Source organism: Saccostrea cucullata, unplaced genomic scaffold (assembly GCF_032062105.1).
Source record: "Saccostrea cucullata isolate Sc308-1 unplaced genomic scaffold, CSIRO_AGI_Scuc_v1 ctg861, whole genome shotgun sequence".
Lineage (NCBI taxonomy): Eukaryota > Metazoa > Mollusca > Bivalvia > Ostreida > Ostreidae > Saccostrea > Saccostrea cuccullata.
Window position 1 is genome coordinate 172501 of NW_026935377.1, and position 19691 is coordinate 192191.

Below are 19691 nucleotides of genomic sequence, written 5' to 3' on the forward strand. Positions count from 1 at the left end.
ATTCTGCTATGCTCTGCTATGCTCACTTCAGGAGAAATTGCTAGTGATATAAACATGTTAAATTTTTGATTTTGGTTATATAGGCTAAACAAAACAAGTGTCATAAATCATATACAGGAACTATCACCATTCAATTGTAGTTGAAAAAGGCAAATATATTATTAAAAACTCGTAAATTACTATTACAATTTAATACAATCAGTGTATTCATTTCACCTCAGTTAATTTGTTTATGTTTATGAGATTTAAACATATATGTAAGTTTCAAGAATTTTTCTCTTGTGTATAATATATACTTATATTGTGATGTCGTTTTATTTGATCAATGAGGTGCATGAAAAATTTACACCCGACTGTGTTAAATATGCTTGTTTAAAAGACATAGGAAATAAACTTTCTCCTATCCTTTTACAATTGTGTTATACAACTGCTTTTCTTTGCATATTTCTTTTTTTAACATTGATTGTACTGGTATATTTTCAATTTTAGTACAAGCAAAGAAAGCATGAATCGGACCCATTTCTTCTCATTTCTGGAGCATCAGATCCAAAATCAGAATGGCTAGCCATGGACATAGGTATTGCTTTACTTCAAGTAAGATTATTGAAGTAAAAGAAAATTTAACAAGGTTAAAAAAATTTAACAACTTATTAACAGTGGTAAAATTAAAACTTCAATAAAGACAATAAAGAAAAAAACTTAAAATGATCAGAAATCAGTTCAACTGTAATCATATATTTCACTTTTAGGAAATGCCTTTCTACATGTAATGATGCCAGACACTCGCCAGAGATATGACCTGGAAGGCTTGTGGATGCCGGGGGAGGGTAGGGCAGATCAGGACGGGGGTGAGGGGGAGGAGGAGACAGGAGAGTTTGACTGGATCAAGGAGTTCAGGCTCCAGAGAGAAACAGTCCATAATTAATGGATCTTTTTATGATGAAAGCAAAACATCTAAAACAGCCAAAACAGAGGAAGGCATGTCACAGGCAAATCAGTTTAACAGGAAACTGAAGCAGGAATGAACATGTACAGTTCAAAGGAAATTAAATTCTGGACTACATGTAATATAATCAATTGTCAATGTTGACAGAAATACTATGCTAATTACTGAGTCTTTAGGCTTTGTCCTTGGCAATTGACAGCATAAACTAAAGGGCATTTATCATGTGACTGAGAACCTCACAATAAAGAATTTAGGTTCAAGTTGTTATCCACTTTCTTTTAAAAGATAACTTAGTAATACATGTCCATAGGACATGAATGCCCCGCCGAGTGTAAATTAGTAATGTAATATGAAAATTTCAATAAATCAAACTGTTGACAAAATGAATGTTCGAGGGTATGTAAAATTCGTGGGTAAGGGTGACACAAAAAATTGGATATAGATGATAAATTGTAACAAATAATGTATACTTGTGTAAAAATATCTTAAATGGTTTCTTTTAAATCTCATCTCACCAAAACTCAAATTCATGGGAGGTGCCATTGGTCACAGGATTATAGCATGATTCAAAAGTTTTTGAGGGGCATTTGAAACCTCCACTGTGACCAGATCAAACTTTATGTTTAGAGGGCTGTTCAAAAATTATTTCTGTTTATTTTTAGGATGTTCTTGCAATGCTGGTCTTTTGGGATCCATTAAATAATTATTGAAGAAAGCAACCTACAATGACATGTTTACCGATAATTGTATCCTCCATAACTCTCAAATTTTAAACATGCTTATAGAATAATAAAGACACTGTCCATGTCCAATTTTTCTTGATGGGATTGAGAATTAAAGCATAAGAAAACTTAAGAAATACATTAAGCTAATCTCAATGATTTTTTGAAAGATTTGGTTACCTGTATTTTAAGATATAAAATTCTTTTTGACTGATGTACCATATAAACATTTCATTTCATGATTTTTCTTTCCAAACAAGCTGTTTCAATAATATTTATTATGCACATGCTATTGAATAAATCTTTGTCAAATCAACAATCTTAACAATAACCATCTGGATGGTCCGCATGGCCAGACAAGAGAGAACTCACCTCTGTCCTGACTTCCTCTACTTTTTCACCATGCTTGTTAAAGATATGCTTCCTGACAAACTCGGGGCCTTTGAACTTCTTCCCACTGATGGGACACAGCCATTTATCCTTGGACAATTCCTGTGTATTGGCTGTCACAAACTTCTCCACCTCTGTAAACAGCTGTTAAGGACAAACTAAATCACAGCAGTACAACCACTGGAATAACACATTTATATGACTTTGTGATTAAAGACCTACACACATCTGTTCAAGCCAAACATTTTTTAGTTTTAAAAGTTTCGAATTTATGTTTTGAGAAAGGATATGCCTCAGGGTCTTTCCTGCCAAATTTGATACATTCTTCCTCTGACAATTTCTCCTGGACTTCGGTAAACTGCTTCAGTTTGTTCTCTGTATTGGTGATCCAATCATTCACTACAAAGAAATAACCCAAGATGTGAATTCTCTCCCTGGGTACGACAGTTTAAAACTATTTACTTTCATTCAAATACCTACAGATATAAGGTAAACAGAACCCCTTACCATCTTGCTGCGTGATTTTTGTGGTGGGTGGTATTCCTCTACAATGCATGATCCCACATCTGTGTGGCATCTCGTCCTCGTTAGGATACTCGTTAGCACTGTAGTAATCAATGGAATACACTATCCTGAGGTACAGTATCATCCTGTCTAAAGCCTGAAATGTAAAGCAGAATGTTGTAGGTAAGTGGACATATTCTGGCATACTCAGAATCACGTGCACTGAAAGCCTTGGGACTCTTTACTGCCATAGGTGTTTGTATTGAGCATTTGCATCAAGAAATTTGTAATCATATCTATCTGGAGTTGTCATAATTAAAGACAAGGTTAAAGAGACTCGAAAAGAGAAATCCCAATTACATGACTGATACAATACCTTGATCATGCGCTCATCTCTCTCCACTATAACTTCATTGTTTGATTCTTTTTCTCCCTCTTCCAATTTCTCACCTTTAATAAACAATGATAAAAATGTCATTCCTTGATATTTTGCTGATTAACAAAAGCTGTTAGATGATAACATAACTTATAGAAAAGATTTCATTTCTTAAAAACAACTGAAATTCAACTGCAACTAGATAGTCTAAAATTAATTTAATTTTTCCTTAATAAATTTTCTATAAAAGATGAAATTATATTAGTTAGAGGTTGAAAATTTTATAATGCTATTGATTAAAACATTTTGTTTTAATTGATATTTTCAGATAAATCTTTAGGAATCATGACTTTGGAGTTTTCTGGATCTAAACTTCAACAAACCGAGTAACTCTTCCTCCTCAAAACTTCCCTCCTCCACCAGATAATCTGTAATGTTCTTTAATACAGGATTCTTGGACGTGAAACTGAAGGAGGTCTGAAAGAAAACAGATAGTGGATATAGGAATACATGTAATAATTCAAATATTAAATAATTTCAAAAGAAACTTACATTCTACTCTTGAAATATTCGGTGATTAAGATGTATACTTTATTTCTTTTTTGAACTATTATTGGTTGACCTCTGACCTCTTTAGATTTGTCCTTCTTTTCCTCCTCCGGATCCTCCCACATCCCCCATTTGGAGTCCAGATTCTGGATAATTTTAGCTGCTTGTTTAATGTCAGAGCGGACAATTTGTTTGTGGGCTGAGATTCCATTGACTGGACGAACTCTCTGTTTTAGTTCCCGATTCAAGGTTGCTCCCAGTTCACAGTCCCTCAACTGTAAAGAAAAACAAATTCTAGTTGTAGAGATAGTTCACCTTTGTAAGAGGCTTGATCTCTTATAATGAATCTTGAAACCTTGAAAATTAGCTTCTTATGCTCACAACCACCATTATTTTTTCATAATACATATAGAATTTGATATTCAAATAAATACACTTTCATAACATATGAAAATAATCTTGTGTATTAATTAAGATGGAATACTAAGCATAGCAATGTTACCCTTATATTGTTGAGGTTCCAGCAGATTTCCTTGATGTTAACATCTCTATCAAATGTGACCCAGCCTCTCCTGAAGAATCGGCGCTCAGCCTGGGGGTCCTGGAGGGCCACTCGAACAAAGCCAGGGTACCTCTTACACATCTGTAAATAAGAGTTAATATGTCCAAATCAAGAGCATCAACATAAATTTGTATTATCAAAGAACACTTTTGAATTTGAAATCTGATGCAGTGTATAAAACTCTAATTTTAAAGTTATTAAAAACTATAGTGGATGTCCATTTCCTAAATGAAGTCTGATGAGTTATCTTACAGCTTCGACTTCCTGTTTGGTAATAGAGGGGGCTAGGTTCCTTAAGAAGATGGAGGAGGTCTTGTGAAGTGCCCTGGGGCGGGGGGACGAGTCCTTTTTGTCCTTCTCTTTCTCCTCCATTGTGTCTTGGTCTTTCTCCTCTCCATCAGACATGTTGGCTTCTGTAAAAAGTAAAACCATTAATCTCTTCTAGGAATTTATTGCTGTACATATTGTTATTTTAATGGTGGAAAGTTGATGATAACTTCATTTTAGAATTTCAAGTGGGAACTGGCAATCTTGTAAGTACATGTATTCAATATTTTTATTTCAAGTTAGAATTTTTATGTTGATCCTGTTAATCTCTTCAAATTACTCAGTATATTCTCTATCACTCTAAAGCATCTTTTCAAATTCTTTAATTCTTCAAAGACTTCAGGCATTTTACATCTGTTATATTTTTAGAATCTTTCAGTTTTTATGGGAGACTACTGTAGTACATTAATTATATCATTCTATAACAGTTTTCCGCTCACCTTTTGGAGTCTCCTCCTCCTTAGTTTTGGATGCCTCCGTTGAGGAGGACACATTCTGTTACTCACCTTTAGGAGTCTCCTCCTCCTTAGTTTTGGATGCCTCCGTTGAGGAGGACACGTTCTGTTACTCACCTTTGGAGTCTTCTTCCTTGAAACATGTTTTGGATGCCTGACGTTGAGGAGGAACACCTTCTGTTACATCACCTTTATTTTTTGGAGTCTCCTCCTCCTTAGTTTTAAAAATATGCACTATTTCAAGCATTCAGAAAATAGAAAAGGCCAATGTCACTCACCTGATACAGCTAAACAGCTCTCCTTAGATTTTAAAATAATATCATGAATAGTTTATTTTGTTACTTTCTTTGAATAGGAGCTCCTCCTCACAAATATTAGAAAAGCAATGCCTCAACGTTGAAGGAGGACAATTCTGTTACTCACCTTTAGGAGTCTCCTCCTCCTTAGTTTTGGATGCCTCCGTATGAAAAGGACACATTCTTTGTTACTCACCTTTAGGAGTCTCTCTAAAAAATTCCTCCTGAAAGCTTCTGTGAGGTCACACAATTAACCAACAGTGTATCTGTTGAGGAAACACGTAATCTATTCGTCTCCGTCCAAAAAGTGTGTCTGTCTCAGCCGTCTCCCCTGACTCCTCCATTCCTGGCGGGGCGGGTTCCGACTCTGAATCACTGCCACTCTCAGAATCTGAGCCACTCTCGTAGTCATAGCCTGCCTTGTTACGATGTCTCTTCTTCTTCTTAGGTTTCTTCCCTTCTTTGGTATTGTTTTCTTCTGGTACAGGCTGAAATTTTAGATACATGTAATACATTTCAATGTCAGTTTCCTTTTATATTAAAGAATTCCAATAAACATGACAGCTGATCTCACTTAATTATTTAGATTATTTATTAATTATTAAGATAATTGAATTGAACATATACTGAATCATGATTTAAGAAAGACAAAGTATTAATGAAATTGTTTTATTACTGTAAAACTCAATTAGTACAAACACGGATATAGAGAATTTACAGATATAGCAAAAATTTTTGCAATCCATTGCAAATTTCGTAGTAGTTCCTAACAATAAAATTTTACCGAAATAACCAAGTCTGATGAAGTGAATTAATAGTGATATACTGATTCAGTGTCCCTAAGAAGTTAAAAATAATGAAATGCAATCTTTTATAGCTTAATTTAAAAGATATCAATTTTAAGAATATAATTCATCTTACATTATTTTTGTAATTATATATATCTGAAAGTCTATTTAGCAAAAACTTTTGAACTCTAAATTTTGTATTTTTTACAATCTTCAATGCAATTCCTAGTCATAATTGAAGGAAAAAATTCTATACAATGAAAGTGCTATGTATAATTTAGCAAATTTGCTATATGGATATAACAAATTACGAATACAGCGAAGTAACTTTGCAGGTATGACCGAGTTTTACTGTACTTTGATTGGAAGCAGGACAATTTTAAACTCTGATGCAATTTACAAAAGAATGCAAGGTAAATTTTTATTATTCAGAAACGAGGCAGATGACATATCAAGTGAGTTTTACATACCGAGCTGGATTCACTTCCGTTTTTGGCTTGCTGCTGTTTGGAGATTTTTCATGTACCTTCATCATGAAAATTGCATCAAAAGCTGATATAGGTAATTTTAATGGCTCCTACAATGCCAGATATACATTATCCTTCTATGTAAGAACATCAACAATTTACAGTTATATGTGTATATCTAAATCATTTCGACATTCAACAGTAATGAAATCTTACATCTGGTTTCTTGTCACTTGAAACAGATCTTTTTCTTTTCTTCTTTTCGTCTGGACTATACACAGAAAGATAAAAATCAATGACACCTTGAATATGATGTGTATTTCATACATGATATGCTTTATAAAATTTACAATTATTTTTAAGATATTAATAAATAAATGTATGTGTACTTGGCTCACAATAAAAAGTAAATAGTAAAAAGATTTTAGAAATAAAATGGACATTTCATATGCATGATATGCATGTTTTTTTTACCCCGTTGCAGGACTCTTTCATAAAATTAACAAATATATATCATCTTTGTCTTTACAATAAAAAAATATTTTGGAATTGTGAAATAAATTACTAAAAAATTTAAATTCCCCTGACCTTTCCAAGGGTACAGACTCTGAGTTGTTCCTACTCCTACCCCCCTCTTTTTCCTCCTCCACAGCTTGGTCCAACACAGTTAAATCAAAATCTGTCCCTCCCTCCATCTTAATGACAGCTACAACACACGTTTATAAACTGTTTACATTGTCATAACTTAAATGTACATTATAACTTAAGAATTTTTTAAGTATTTTATGTCATTTTAGCTTATAACATTTGAAAAAAGAACTCTTAATATTTTTTGCCATCTTTTTCCAATTTTCTACAGCATAGTACCAGCATCCAGAAGTTTGACAAGTTCATCTGACTTCTCAAAGTCCACCCACGTTGCTTCGACTCTTCCAGACTCCAAAAGGTCCATAAAGACATTACAGCGATGTTGTAAGGCCTTCTTGACCTCCTTATTCCTCTTCTCACATTCCTCTGGATGATATTTTGTTTTAAACCTTAAAAAGCAAAGGAAGTAAGTGATAGCCTTTATCCCAGATATTTCTATCTAAAGCTGCCTTAAATGTGCCATCTTGGAAGACTCTTCATTCATCATTTTACATGTATGTTTGAGATCATTGATAGATGAAGAACAATTAATAAATTGTTAAATACAAGGTTTTATAATAATATCATACACAATTTGACTTTTTTTATTGATTTTTTTCCCCTATCTGATAACACTTTGTCTCTCTTCTTCTTAAACTGGTTTCAATACTTCTAATTTAATCCATTGTAAAAATATGAACCATGCATATCCACGAAAGTTTTTCTGTCAAAAATGTTCCCCCTGTAAAATCAAGTCATGCAAAACAATACAAGCATCAGCTGACAAATATCCCTGATACCGTCAGAAGTGACAGATTTCCCAAACCTGTGAAGGATAACGTAATTACCTGAGTCATCTACGCGTTTCACTGGATAACCTTCACTACCCAGTAGTAGGTGTGTCTGGCACGTTTACTTGTACAATAGCCTATCACCCTAACCTAACACTTTCATAAATATAAACACTGCATTGTGCGCAGTGTATCTAAATAACGCGAATAAAAATCTCCAAGATAGGGATCGACAGCTGCTTCGTTTCCATGATAAAAAGGAAACATGCAATGCAAAAGCTATTCCTCTTCTGTTCTTGCAAATAAAATCATTCATTAATCACACACATTTTCATGGGGAACTGATTACTAAAAAAAATTACAGATTATATCATAAAGAAAACAATAAAATAGTCATCCAATTTTCAAAATTGTTTTCCACTTTGACTCTCTTTATCAAGACTTAGATAGTTATATAAAAATTCCGAAACTTAAAAAAATACCATTCTTCCTCTTTGTGTGCCAAAAAGAATTCGTTAATTTGTTGTCTTTTGAACTCGTCTTTATATTCATTATATTTTTTAATGGCATCTTGGTCACTGATGTTATCTTCTTGCTGGGATAAAAACTGTTTAAATGTCAACATTGGGGGCTGGGTGGGAAATTCTAGGTCTCTACAATAAAAAAGACAAAAGTATATAGATAAAATTAAAAAGTATCTACTAGTTTTACAAAGTGAAAATTTTCATTTGCACATGCTCAACTTTTGAATATATCATACAATAATATTTAATTTAATCTCAAGCATTTACAAAAATATTACCTTCCTCCTTGTCCAGGGTTAAAATCACCCTGTGGAGGACCCCTCATTTCTGGGGAGGGGCCCCAGGTGGGGGGTGGCTGCATTGGAGTTCCTCCATATCCACCCATGTCATAAGGAGGGTAACCTTGGTCATCCCTTTAATAAAATTGATTTATACATTCACAGTTTAATCATTCCTTTGTAAATAAAAAATCAAGATATTCAATTGCTTACTGAAAATAATCATATTTTAGAAGAGTTAATAGCCTACCAATCCCGTCTCATTCGTTTTGCGTGAGGAGGACTCATGTCTCGTCTGACATTAGGGCTGTACCTCTCCCGTCGCCTGGCGTCATACTCTCTGTAGGGATCATGTCTCTCTCTGCTTCTGCTGCTCCAGGCTTCTCTTGCTCTACCACTTGACCTGAAATTTTTAAGATGCTATTTGTACACTACCCTAGAAAAGCATTTTATTATAACTATTCATGTTTGTTTCAAATAGCATTAATTTCAAAGACTCTATATTTAAATTTGCCCACAATTTCAGTAAGATAAGATGTAGATTTATAACCTGTCTCTGTCCCAAACATCTCTTGGATCACGGCTTCTTCTTTCCTCTCGTCTTTCATAATCATTGCGCTCTCTCCTAAACTTTTCTCGACCCTTTCTCCGATCATATTCATCATCACTATCTGCCATTTCTGCAAATATGAATGCAAGATGTTTTGTAAAATGGCAAATTTAAAATTCAAGCTGTATATTTAATCATTGTGATAAAAAAAATGTATACATGTAGCTAGTAGCTCTCTAGCAGGATGATTGAAAATACGCTCTTCAGTATAAGCATACTGGTAATAGAAACTGTAATGTAGAGTTGGGTATTGCAAAGGAAATCCATATTGCGATATATTGCAATATTTTACTTTGAATATTGCAATATATTGCAATATATTGTAGATTAATTATCATTAATAAATTTGAGCAGAATGTTTGAAATGCTGTCAAGTTCAAAGACTATTTGAATTTATCTTAAAGTTTAAAAGGGGGAGGAGGGATAAGACATTGATTGCACACCAAATTAACACTTTACTTTTAATCAAATTCCAGGTAAAATAGTAAAACAAGATGAACTCTCTTGGAGAATTTTCACATTGAAATAAATTTTTTTTACAGATTAGGCTATATAATCTTTTTTCATTGAATTCTTTTTTTTGGGGGGGGGGGGGGGGGTTAATGAAGTAGCATAAAATGTTATTAAAGATTAAAACAATATACATATTAGCCTATATGAAAATAATTTTATTGTGGTTACAAAATAAAATTTAAAAAACCAGAAAGAAATTGTGACCTGTTTTCGTGCGTTTTGGTAATTTAATCTAACCCGACCTAATTTCACATCAAGACGTACAATCAGGAAATGGCCTGTTTTAATATATACATGCTCCTGCTATAGCATAAGGTGTTTGAAATGGCATGAAAGTTATTAAAAATAATTAAAACAACACTGCTACAAGTGAAAACATGGATGACCATTTACTTGTAATATGTACATGTATACTGAACTTGACATTTCACCGCGATGTCGATCGTGTAGATTCAATGTGAGATTATGAGAACCGCAATGCATATGGTATACACCCTGTAAAAATGTTTTATATATTTCTTTCTTATAAATTTTATTTTAAAGTCTTATTAATTAGTAATTTTATTTCAAAGTAAGATATTCAAAACTACAACAGTGAATTAAAAGCTTCCACCCCCTCTCTCTCCTCTCTCTTTCTCTGTCCCGAACGAAACTGACGAAGAATTCTTTCAACGAGAAAGAAAAAGACTTAGAAGTTTCCAGTTTTATTTTAACAGTTTCTACAATAAAGGAGGTTTTTATATATTTTTATAAATATCGTGAAATACCGGTATCTGATTTTCATATCGCGATATATTATCATCGTGGCTAATACCGCAATATACCGATATACCGGTAATATTGCACATGGAAGAATTTAAAACTGAGCGAATTCAAAGAATATAGTATAATTTCTTAAACAAAACTATGACTGGGTGTGAAAATGGAGTGAAAACAACCCTGTATACAGTACGCTTTTCTAAAAATGTGTTGTATAACGAGTCATCTAAAATTTATTACCTGAGCTAGCAATCCAAAAAACTTCTCATAAGTACGTTGCTGTGCACAGCAATCAAGAATCATGTTACATAACTCAACCTGGAAAACAACCATATCATATTGAAATAGAGAATAATATTGATATCTATCTAGACATAATGAAGATTTCATGAATTTTCATTTCAGCTTTATATCTTTAGCAGTGTGTACCTCTTGTCCAGGTTTGAGTTCCATTCTTAGAAGTTTGTGAGCACATTCCTCAAAGTCTAAGGCACTCTGGATGGTTAAATAGATTGTTCTCCTGAGGGCAATCAGATTAGTTTCTGTCTGGTCAATTATTGTCTGTTTCTCTCCTTCTGTTCAATAATAACATGAAGATAGAAATTATTCCTATCAATATTATCTGAAATTATTAATAATCTTCCTATCACTAATACTTTGATCAAAATTCTGTTCATCAACAATTTTATTGCATATAATTATGTATATTCATGTACAGCTGTAAATACCTAAGTGCAATTCACACTTTATTGTTTTAAACTCCTATTTACCAGAAATTTCTTAACCTCAAACCTCTATCTCATTTCACATCTATCAACCCCCTCCTCCTTCCCAACCCAACAAACTCTGCATATGATTCCAAATACTCTAAACACTATTTATTTGCAAGAACACTTTATTTTGGTTTCATATGGTTTCATATATGTGACTGCTTTTATTGAGATTACATACAACCATAACTAGAAATGGTGAATTTTTTGTCTTGTTCACAAATAAAATATTACTATCTCAAGAAAATAAGGTATAGTGAAACATTTGGTGAATTACAGTGTGTTCTCTTTTACAACAATATATACAAATATTGTAAAGTGTATTCATCTATAAAACTTAGATCCACCACCGAGATGATCATTAAGATGTACCTTCACCTTCCCCCTCTTCTTCATCACTGTCACTTTCAGACCCGGATCCACTCCCCGACTCCTCATCAGAGCTGCCCTCATCCAGGATCTCTGTAAAACAATCAAACAATAGTATTCAAGCAGTTAAAAAGTTCAACAGTAGCTTAATTAATATGCAGATATATTTTATTTTTATAGTTACATTTCACTTAAAAAAAACTATTCTTCTATTACCTTTTTTCAGTTCTTTGTATTTTTCCTCATTTGCTTCATACTCAGGATCAAACTTGAATACATCTGAAAACAAAAACAAATAAAAATGAATAAAAAATTACAGGGATGTTTTTCAAAAAACAGGAACTACTGTAAAAGCAGAAATATTTGTGGGGGATTAAATTTCGTGCATTTCGTTATAAACAATTATCAACAAAATTAAATCCCACACGAAATTTTATATGACTATATATTGAATAGGGTTACTCTAAAAAAAACTAGGGATGTCAACGAGTACCCGGTTAACCGGGTACTCGATCGAACGTCCGAGTATCGAATACTAAAATCAGTACTTGGTTACTCGGATGGATATTTTTGAATATTTCTAATCTAATTTATTAATGCATTAAACAATCTTTTTTTTGAAACGTAAAATGCTCATTGCACTTGTACATACAGTAATTAGGGTTTACTACGACTCTAAATGACCGTTATCGCCTGTGGCAGTGTAAACACTGTTTTCACTGAACATCATTTAAGATCCATTATGTTTAAATAAATTAGATAATTTTGTTAATTCTCCGAGAAGCTGTAAATTCTCGGGAAAAGAGCGGATGATATTACACGTGCGATTGTTGATATGGTTGTGCTTGATTACATGCCAATAAAACTGGTTGAAGGCAAAGGCTTTAAAAAAACTAATGTCCATCGTTGCATCAAACTACAAAATACCGTCCTGTAATACTATATAAATCTCGGATCGAACAAGTGTACTAAAATCGTAAATCCGCTCTGTTATGAGAGCTCAAGAAGATCAAGTTCAAGTTGATACTGTACGTAGCTCTGACAACTGATACCTGGTCGTCAAACGCGACAAAGAGTTACATAACAATTACGAAGCAGATTATTTTTTCAAACAAAAACACTGTGAACAACTTATGATTTTATTTCTTGTGTTTGTCTGATAAATAAATTGAATTTAAAAATTGTTATATTAAATTTCGTCGGGCACGAAGTGCTCATCATTATTACAACAGAAATACATTTACGGATAAGCCTCCTATCAGTGCATCTGGTTTTATTTCAAGAGTTTACAATGTTTTACAGTCTTCAATTTACTTGTTCATATTTATTTACACTTGTATCGAGTACCCGGGTACTCGATCGGAAAAACGTCCGAGTAACCGAGTATTGAAAATTGACCGATTTGACATCCCTAAAAAAAAACGATATTAAATGCCCACGAAACTAGTTTTGATGACAAATCAACGAAATTTTATCCCCACGAAAATGTATGCTTCTACAGTATACAATTTCAAGCAGATCAAAACTGAATATAACTGGTTCCCATACTTAGGATTTCCTCAGCTGTTCCTTCGTCTTCTAACGTCAGGAGGTGAGTAAACTGGTCCTCCTCCGAGATGAGATCTAGTTCCTCTATAACTGACTGGTGGTCCTTGAAGCCGTCTTTACGGATGGCAAACATGACCTCTATCATGTACTGCACCCTCACATCAATCTGACCCTCATGTAAGACATTCCTCAGCCTCTCAAATATTGCTTAAACAAGTACAAATCAGTCAGCTTTTTTTATGCATTAAACGTTTAGCATCAGGTATAAGACATTATCACTAGGCAATAAAAAAAGGAGTTGTAAAACACACAGAGCTGATGCAGCATTAAATGTAATTTTTCTGATCCTTTCCTCTGTTGTTCAATAAATTACCTGTGATTCCGCGAGGGGTGACTTCGGTCAGTTTTTGTCCACACTCCTTCAGGAACCCGACAGCCACCTCCACTGAGTCATCCGATGGGGTCTCCAGTAAAAGGGTCAGGATTTCTAATGCCAGCACCTCATGGGCCTGAAATCAACAACAAACAACACCCTTAATGTTATACACCAGTAATACCACATACATGTATATTAACCTTACTTTTAATACTAAGTGTGCAAGAATCAAAAGACTTGGAAAGTTTTATTAGTAAATTCTCACATGAAATCTATACATGTACCCCCCCCCCCCCCCTCCCTCCTACAGCAAAACTCGGTTATAATGAAGTTTTGCTAACTTCCGTTTAAGGAATTTGTTAAATTCATATAGCTGGGGATCCAATATAACTTTGTTGTATCCGTGAATTTGCAATATTCGTGTTTGTACTAAATGAGTTTTACTGTATCTAGTGACAGAGCAGACCTACCACTTGTTGGTTGACCAGATGAGCAATGAATCGGGTGGATGACAGACAAAGATTCTTATCATTTCTCTTAAATCCACGACGGAACTGAATCACAAGACGTCGCAGGATCAACTCCCCTATTTGTGGAAACTGTAAAATAGATCAAAATAAATCTAACATGTCTATAATTTAGAAATACTGCAGATAACTCCTACTGAAACAAAAGAAACTTAAATGAGAGGCCACATGACAGGAAAACTCTTCTAACTGGTGAAAGATTTCTTTAATTGAATTAATTTGTTTTAAAAATGTGTACATGTTGAACAAGATTGCACCTCTCTTTTGAGTCTTGTGTATTCTTACCTTGGTGTTGATAACTGACACCAGGGCGGCGTACACGTGTGTAAATGTGGGAGAAGCAGATTGGGCCTGAATTACTGAACGGGCCACCAAACCTCTGAAAAGGTAAGATTGAAATCATAAACCTAGAAAACATGGCATACTCTAAACTCTTCATTAAATTACAAACTTCAAATGCGAAATTTACTCATCATATAAAATTCTTAATACTCATTATAAATCCAAGGGGGAGAGAAAGTGGGGAGGGGGGTATGTTGTAATTTATATGCTTGTTAATCATTTACCATGTTCAATTTTCAAATGATTTTTGATAGAGACACAAACAGAGAAGGCCGAAAAATCAAATCTGTTTTTTAGTTATCTTCAAGAAATTAAGCCTTATAATGTCCATATAACCTTTTTATCAGAAAAAAGTAAACGTATGCAGCATGACTAATACTGATCTCACCTTCCTCTGACTATGTTCTCTTGGAACAATTCCTGGACAACAAAATGGAGGTTTGACACGTTGACTTTGTTGATCAAACCATTGATACTTTTCTTCAAAGCTTCCCATGCAATCCTCTGAAAAGGTTCACTGAAAGAGAAATAGTTACTTTTCACATATATTTACTTAAATATTTATAGGTAGTTTTGAACTGTGAGAATGTATAGCTTATTCATCTACACTAAACTAGGAATGTTTTCATTTTACCAACTCTTAGATACAACACAGTTCTCTATAATATCTGAATCTTAGATACATCTGCCTCACTGTGACTCATAGGTAATACTAGCCTGCATGGCCTGAGTATGGTGAACTAAGTGCTTCTGTATATGTACCTTGACTTATCAGTGATGCTGGCCTGCATGGCCCTCAGTCGAGCGGGGGGAATGTATGCCCCTCCAGTCCTGGTGGTCAGCGACAACACTTCTGCCTCCTTGGACTTCTTCGCCGCATTCTCAGCTTTCTCTCCTTCTTTCTGGTTTTCTTCAGTGGCTCTGTAGATTTATAACATTACATTCGTTCACTAAATAAATTCAAACTGGCATTATGATACTTATAAGGGATGTCCCAAAATTCCGTAAACTGAGCTCACATCTTTTAGCAAAAGTTATTGTACTTCTCTAATTTTTTCTGGGTTGATAAATTCATAATGCAATATAGAGAATTTTTATTTTTGGAAATCACACATAATAAATACATTTTATAAGATATTAAACATCGTGTACAATTTTCAATTGCAATATTTGGATAGAAAGCTGCCTTAGACTACTCAATAAAATATTGCATTTAAATTAGTTCTTTTGTGTAAATATTAATTTACTGTTCATAATTTTTTTAATCATTATTGTTTTAATTTGTGAACAAAGTTTCAATAATTTATGACAAAGAATTCCTACGAAAATATGTTTGTCTGCAGAATTTTGGGACAACCCTTGCATATCTTTTTATTTGACTTTTCCTATAGAAACACATTTTTTTTAAAGGCAGTATTACTTGTCTTTATCGCCATCTGTTTTACTTCCATTTTGAGTTGGGGATCTGCGACGGTCATCATCTTTTCTTCTTTCCAATGAATTATGATCTCTATCATTTCTCCTATCACGTGATCTCCTGCGATCCCTAGGTCTATCATCTCGGAATCGATCTACCAAGTCAAGAAATATATTACTGAGTAAGCTTTCTTGATTTACAGTCTAATTTCATAACCAAATCAGAAAGCTGAGTAAATTCAATGTATTTTTTATACTTTTTAATCGTTTCTTTTAAATTAAACTTAACTGAAATGTATACCATTCCTTTTTATGTATCTGTCATGCCACATTATTTTCATCTTAAATTATTTTTTTATATCTTGTTTCATACCGTTTCTTCTATTTCCCCCCGGACTATATCTACGTCTTCTGCCATCTCTATCGTCTCGCCGGCGGTTGGGGGAATACCCTCGTCGACCTTCACCTCTCCTACGACTCCCATCCTCCTCTTCCATTTTCCTCTGAAATAATTCTACACGATTCAGTCTTTCAAAAACATATGTTTTATTTTTTAATCAAGAATGTCTTCTCTTTCAGTGAAGTTTTCAAGAGACTTGTACAAAAATGATAGGCACTGAATTATTCATCATTTTTTAGACTTTTTCAAATGAAACTTGTATTTATCTCATGCACCTTTAAACAAATCACATATCAGCATGCAAAATAAAAATGTTTTAAACAGGAAAAAATGTCATATTCCTTATGACATAGCATAATATAATAGTATGGTCTCCATAGTCATATCAATAATAATATAAAAGAAAATTACCATATCAACATTGAAAGCATACATTTTTTTTTTTTACACCTTGACCTTTAATAAAAGGAATGTCACCATGGAGATTATACTAAGCTTTTATGAGGATTTTGGTCCAAGTCATTCCCATATTTTATCAATTCATGCACAAATAAAGCCAATGCTAGGGAAATTAAAACAATCTTGAAGAAAAAAATCCATTCCTAGAGACAGGGCCTGTATTTTTTTTTCCATGGCATGCATCTACATGACAACAAAAAAAGCCATGGGCAAATGGGATATGGCTATAAAAAATTTAAATTCATACTAAAGTAACATGTTTACCTTAAACCATTACATAAATCACATAATAAGAATGTCATACATTTAATAGGTGAATTGTTTAGAAAAATATTTTCCTTTAAACAGTATATTTAAACTTTGCACAGCTAATCCTACATTTGCCCATGCATAATAAACACACAAACATGTAGATGATGGAATTTGCCTAAAAATATGCGATAAATTTGCCTACATAGCACAACTGTATCAGTGTTTTGCCAAGTGTGACGTGAGATGGAATACTGTCTGTCTGCAAGATGTAAATGGATAAAAATTCTGGTTATCGAAAGCTGATACATGTACTTCTATTTTTTAACAAAACCAGTGACCAATAACAAACAATCTACAATTAAAATTCTTCCAGCACTTACTTCCATGGTCAATTTCGGTATAAATTTATTTAAGGATCTATTTACTTTATTTTTTATTTTTACCCCCAAAAATCTAATTCAATTTTGTTTGAAAAAAAAATTATTAGTCTATTTGCTTTCTCCACAATACTTGCATTGGAGAATCAAATGCAATTTTTGTAACAGTATATATGTATCGAAAATTGTCAGATTACAAAATCCAGGAATGGTTTCATTCTGACAACCTTAATTTGTAAATAATATTGCCAGATCAAATATATGCAATGAAATACAATAAAATCTGCTTCTGCTGGTGACTATTTATCGATACAAACCTTAATTGAACTTTTGAGTCTCCTTTCATCTTCAGAATCTGTGCATTCTCCACTCTCAGGCTCACTCTCAAAGTTCCGCATGTCGTGTTTCTTTTTACGACCCTTTTTCTCATCCTCCGACTCTGATGCCCCGCTTTCTTCTTCGTATTTAGACATGTCATATCTGTCGTCGCGCGGAGGAGTGTGACTCGGAGAGGAAGAGTTAGAAGAATGTCTTCGAGATTTTTTATCAGATGGAGGTACCTCTGGTGATGCATCTATAGGTCTAATTTTCTCACTTCTCTGAGGAGGACTAGAGTCCGGAGATCGCCCCTCTCGATCTTCACCTTCTCTGTGAGGGCTTGATGGTGGTGTCTTTTTCTGATTTTCCTCGCCGTCATGTTTTTGAGGTGGAGGGCTAGTGGTGGGAGATCTGGTCTGCTTTTCTGTATCTCTTCTGTCAATCTGTGAACTCCTAGAAGATGATCTTCTTACTTCATCTGAAACTTGGCTAAGGGATTGCAAATGATCCTTTTCACGTCTGGATGAAGGTGAAGAAATGGAACGTTGAGATGAAGAATGCCGTGATGATACTTTCTGGCCACTTCTGGAGCTTGACCTTGACCCTGCAGGAGATGGTCTTCCTCTTACAGAAGGAGACTTGGATCGCCTGGACAATCTAGAACTGGAATGTGATCTAGACCTCTCATCTCGTGGACTTCTACTTCTTTTCACTACTTCAATATGCCTGCCTCTTTGTTTACGAGACGAAGAATCTGACCTGTTATCATCAGAGTGGGATGAATGCCTTCTTTTTTCCTCTCCTGACCTTGACCTTCTTTGTTGATCTTTGTCCTCTCTATCCTCTGAGGAGCTGCTACTGGAGGAGGAGCTCGAGTCACTATCTGAATCTGAGGAATCTGAGGAACTACTTGAGCTGCTCTCAGACTTTTTCCTCTTTCTCTTGTCCGAATCCTCACGTCTATAATGAAACAATGAATAATAAAAAAAACTACTTCTGAGAAGACAAAATACAGTCAAAGATTAACAAAACATGAGATAACGGAGGACATGCATGAGAAATATCCATCATGTCCATATGCCATATGGACATGGCTATCCATCTTGAGAAATAACAGAGCAATCATATAAGCCAAAATCCGTAGCATAATTCCGACTTAACCATGACATTATTTTATTTTGAAAATTTTTAAATTATGACAGTGAAAATTTGCGCCTTTAAATTCCACCACGTTCTATTAATTCGGTAAACTGATGTTGAACCTATGAACTTTAAAAATCGTAGGGGAAATCTTAATTTATTTTATTGAAAATATGTAAGACCTTACCTTGGCATTTCAAATGTCATGAAGGTGAAAAATTAAATCTTAATTATATCAAAGTTTTCCTTAATAGTTCATCTAACATTAAAGAATACTTTGTGTAAAATCTCTACAACTTGCACAAATCTCATGAAGATTGAAGTTATTTGCCTGTGATATACTATACACACACGGAAGAGGACAAAACGAGTCATTTTTTCACACTATAACACTTTTTTTCGATATGAGTGGGTCTCTCCACTTTTTTGAGAGTTAATCCTCAAAGTCTGCATACACACATAAATATTTCGGTTTCCAAAATTATGGAGCAAAGACCCACTATACCTTAAAAATATAATTTTATGACATAACTTTTGTATCTTTTCAAGAAATACTTGAAGTCCCTTAAGTCAATGGTCATATCACAAACATGATTTAAATGCCACACTTCATCAGGACTTGTGTAGCGTAGTGGTTATCGTGCTACTCTAACTAGAGAATGCACCTCAGGATTTTTATTGCCAGGGATCGAACCCAATGGTTACTACATTATTTTTTTTATATAAAAGAACAAGTTGCTGTCCTTTAAAAAAGGACTGCAATACGTGGACCATATGCATGTTTTTCTAACCGAAATTCAAGTTAGAAAATTTCTAGGTGCAGTGAATATTCATGTAGGTTTGTTCACATTTTCTACAATGATCTGCCTACTTATGACTGGTTGTAGTCTCAAAGCAAAATTGTTAAATTTTG

At 33.9% G+C, this 19691-nt stretch overlaps 3 protein-coding genes across 3 annotated transcripts in view; 1 reads left to right on the top strand and 2 right to left on the bottom strand.

Moving 5' to 3' along the window:
- LOC134242632 (uncharacterized) overlaps positions 1-954 on the top strand; it is a 6634-nt gene extending 5680 nt beyond the window's left edge. Inside the window, exons 3-4 of the mRNA XM_062724737.1 lie at positions 490-577; positions 750-954. Of these exons, the coding sequence (XP_062580721.1) occupies positions 490-577; positions 750-925 (264 nt within the window). The 3' untranslated portion in view covers positions 926-954. The remainder of the gene's footprint in view (positions 1-489; positions 578-749) is intronic.
- A 634-nt stretch (positions 955-1588) lies between these two features.
- LOC134242602 (serrate RNA effector molecule homolog) lies at positions 1589-9280 on the bottom strand. Its single transcript, XM_062724702.1, is given in 20 exon segments — positions 1589-1666; positions 2041-2193; positions 2348-2457; positions 2566-2719; positions 2939-3012; positions 3322-3415; positions 3568-3762; positions 3990-4130; positions 4302-4462; positions 4817-4916; positions 5451-5615; positions 6386-6430; positions 6433-6492; positions 6599-6653; positions 6971-7088; positions 7250-7419; positions 8283-8453; positions 8603-8737; positions 8853-9005; positions 9153-9280. Coding segments are annotated over 20 exon segments (2460 nt in total).
- A 1044-nt stretch (positions 9281-10324) lies between these two features.
- Positions 10325-18993, bottom strand: LOC134242633 (pre-mRNA-splicing factor CWC22 homolog). Its single transcript, XM_062724738.1, has 16 exons — positions 18966-18993; positions 17638-18598; positions 17146-17202; positions 16206-16335; positions 15837-15987; positions 15179-15337; positions 14805-14933; positions 14360-14453; positions 14018-14146; positions 13545-13680; positions 13172-13378; positions 11840-11902; positions 11627-11716; positions 10914-11059; positions 10725-10802; positions 10325-10390 (listed from the first exon to the last, which is right to left on the bottom strand). The coding sequence occupies exons 1-16, from the start codon at positions 18983-18985 to the stop codon at positions 10325-10327; spliced, it is 2616 nt and encodes an 871-aa protein (XP_062580722.1). The 5' UTR covers positions 18986-18993.
- Between the last annotated feature and the right edge of the window lie 698 nt (positions 18994-19691).

Bases quoted from the DNA above. Each gene is read 5' to 3' on its own strand.
- LOC134242633 (XM_062724738.1), bottom strand. From the start codon at position 18,985: ATGACATTTGAAATGCCAAG. The intron at 15,988-16,205 runs GTATGAAACAAG...TTGACTTGGTAG, and splicing joins GGGGGGAAATAGAAGAAACG to ATCGATTCCGAGATGATAGA. The intron at 13,681-14,017 runs GTAGGTCTGCTC...TGTTGATTTCAG, and splicing joins ATCTGGTCAACCAACAAGTG to GCCCATGAGGTGCTGGCATT.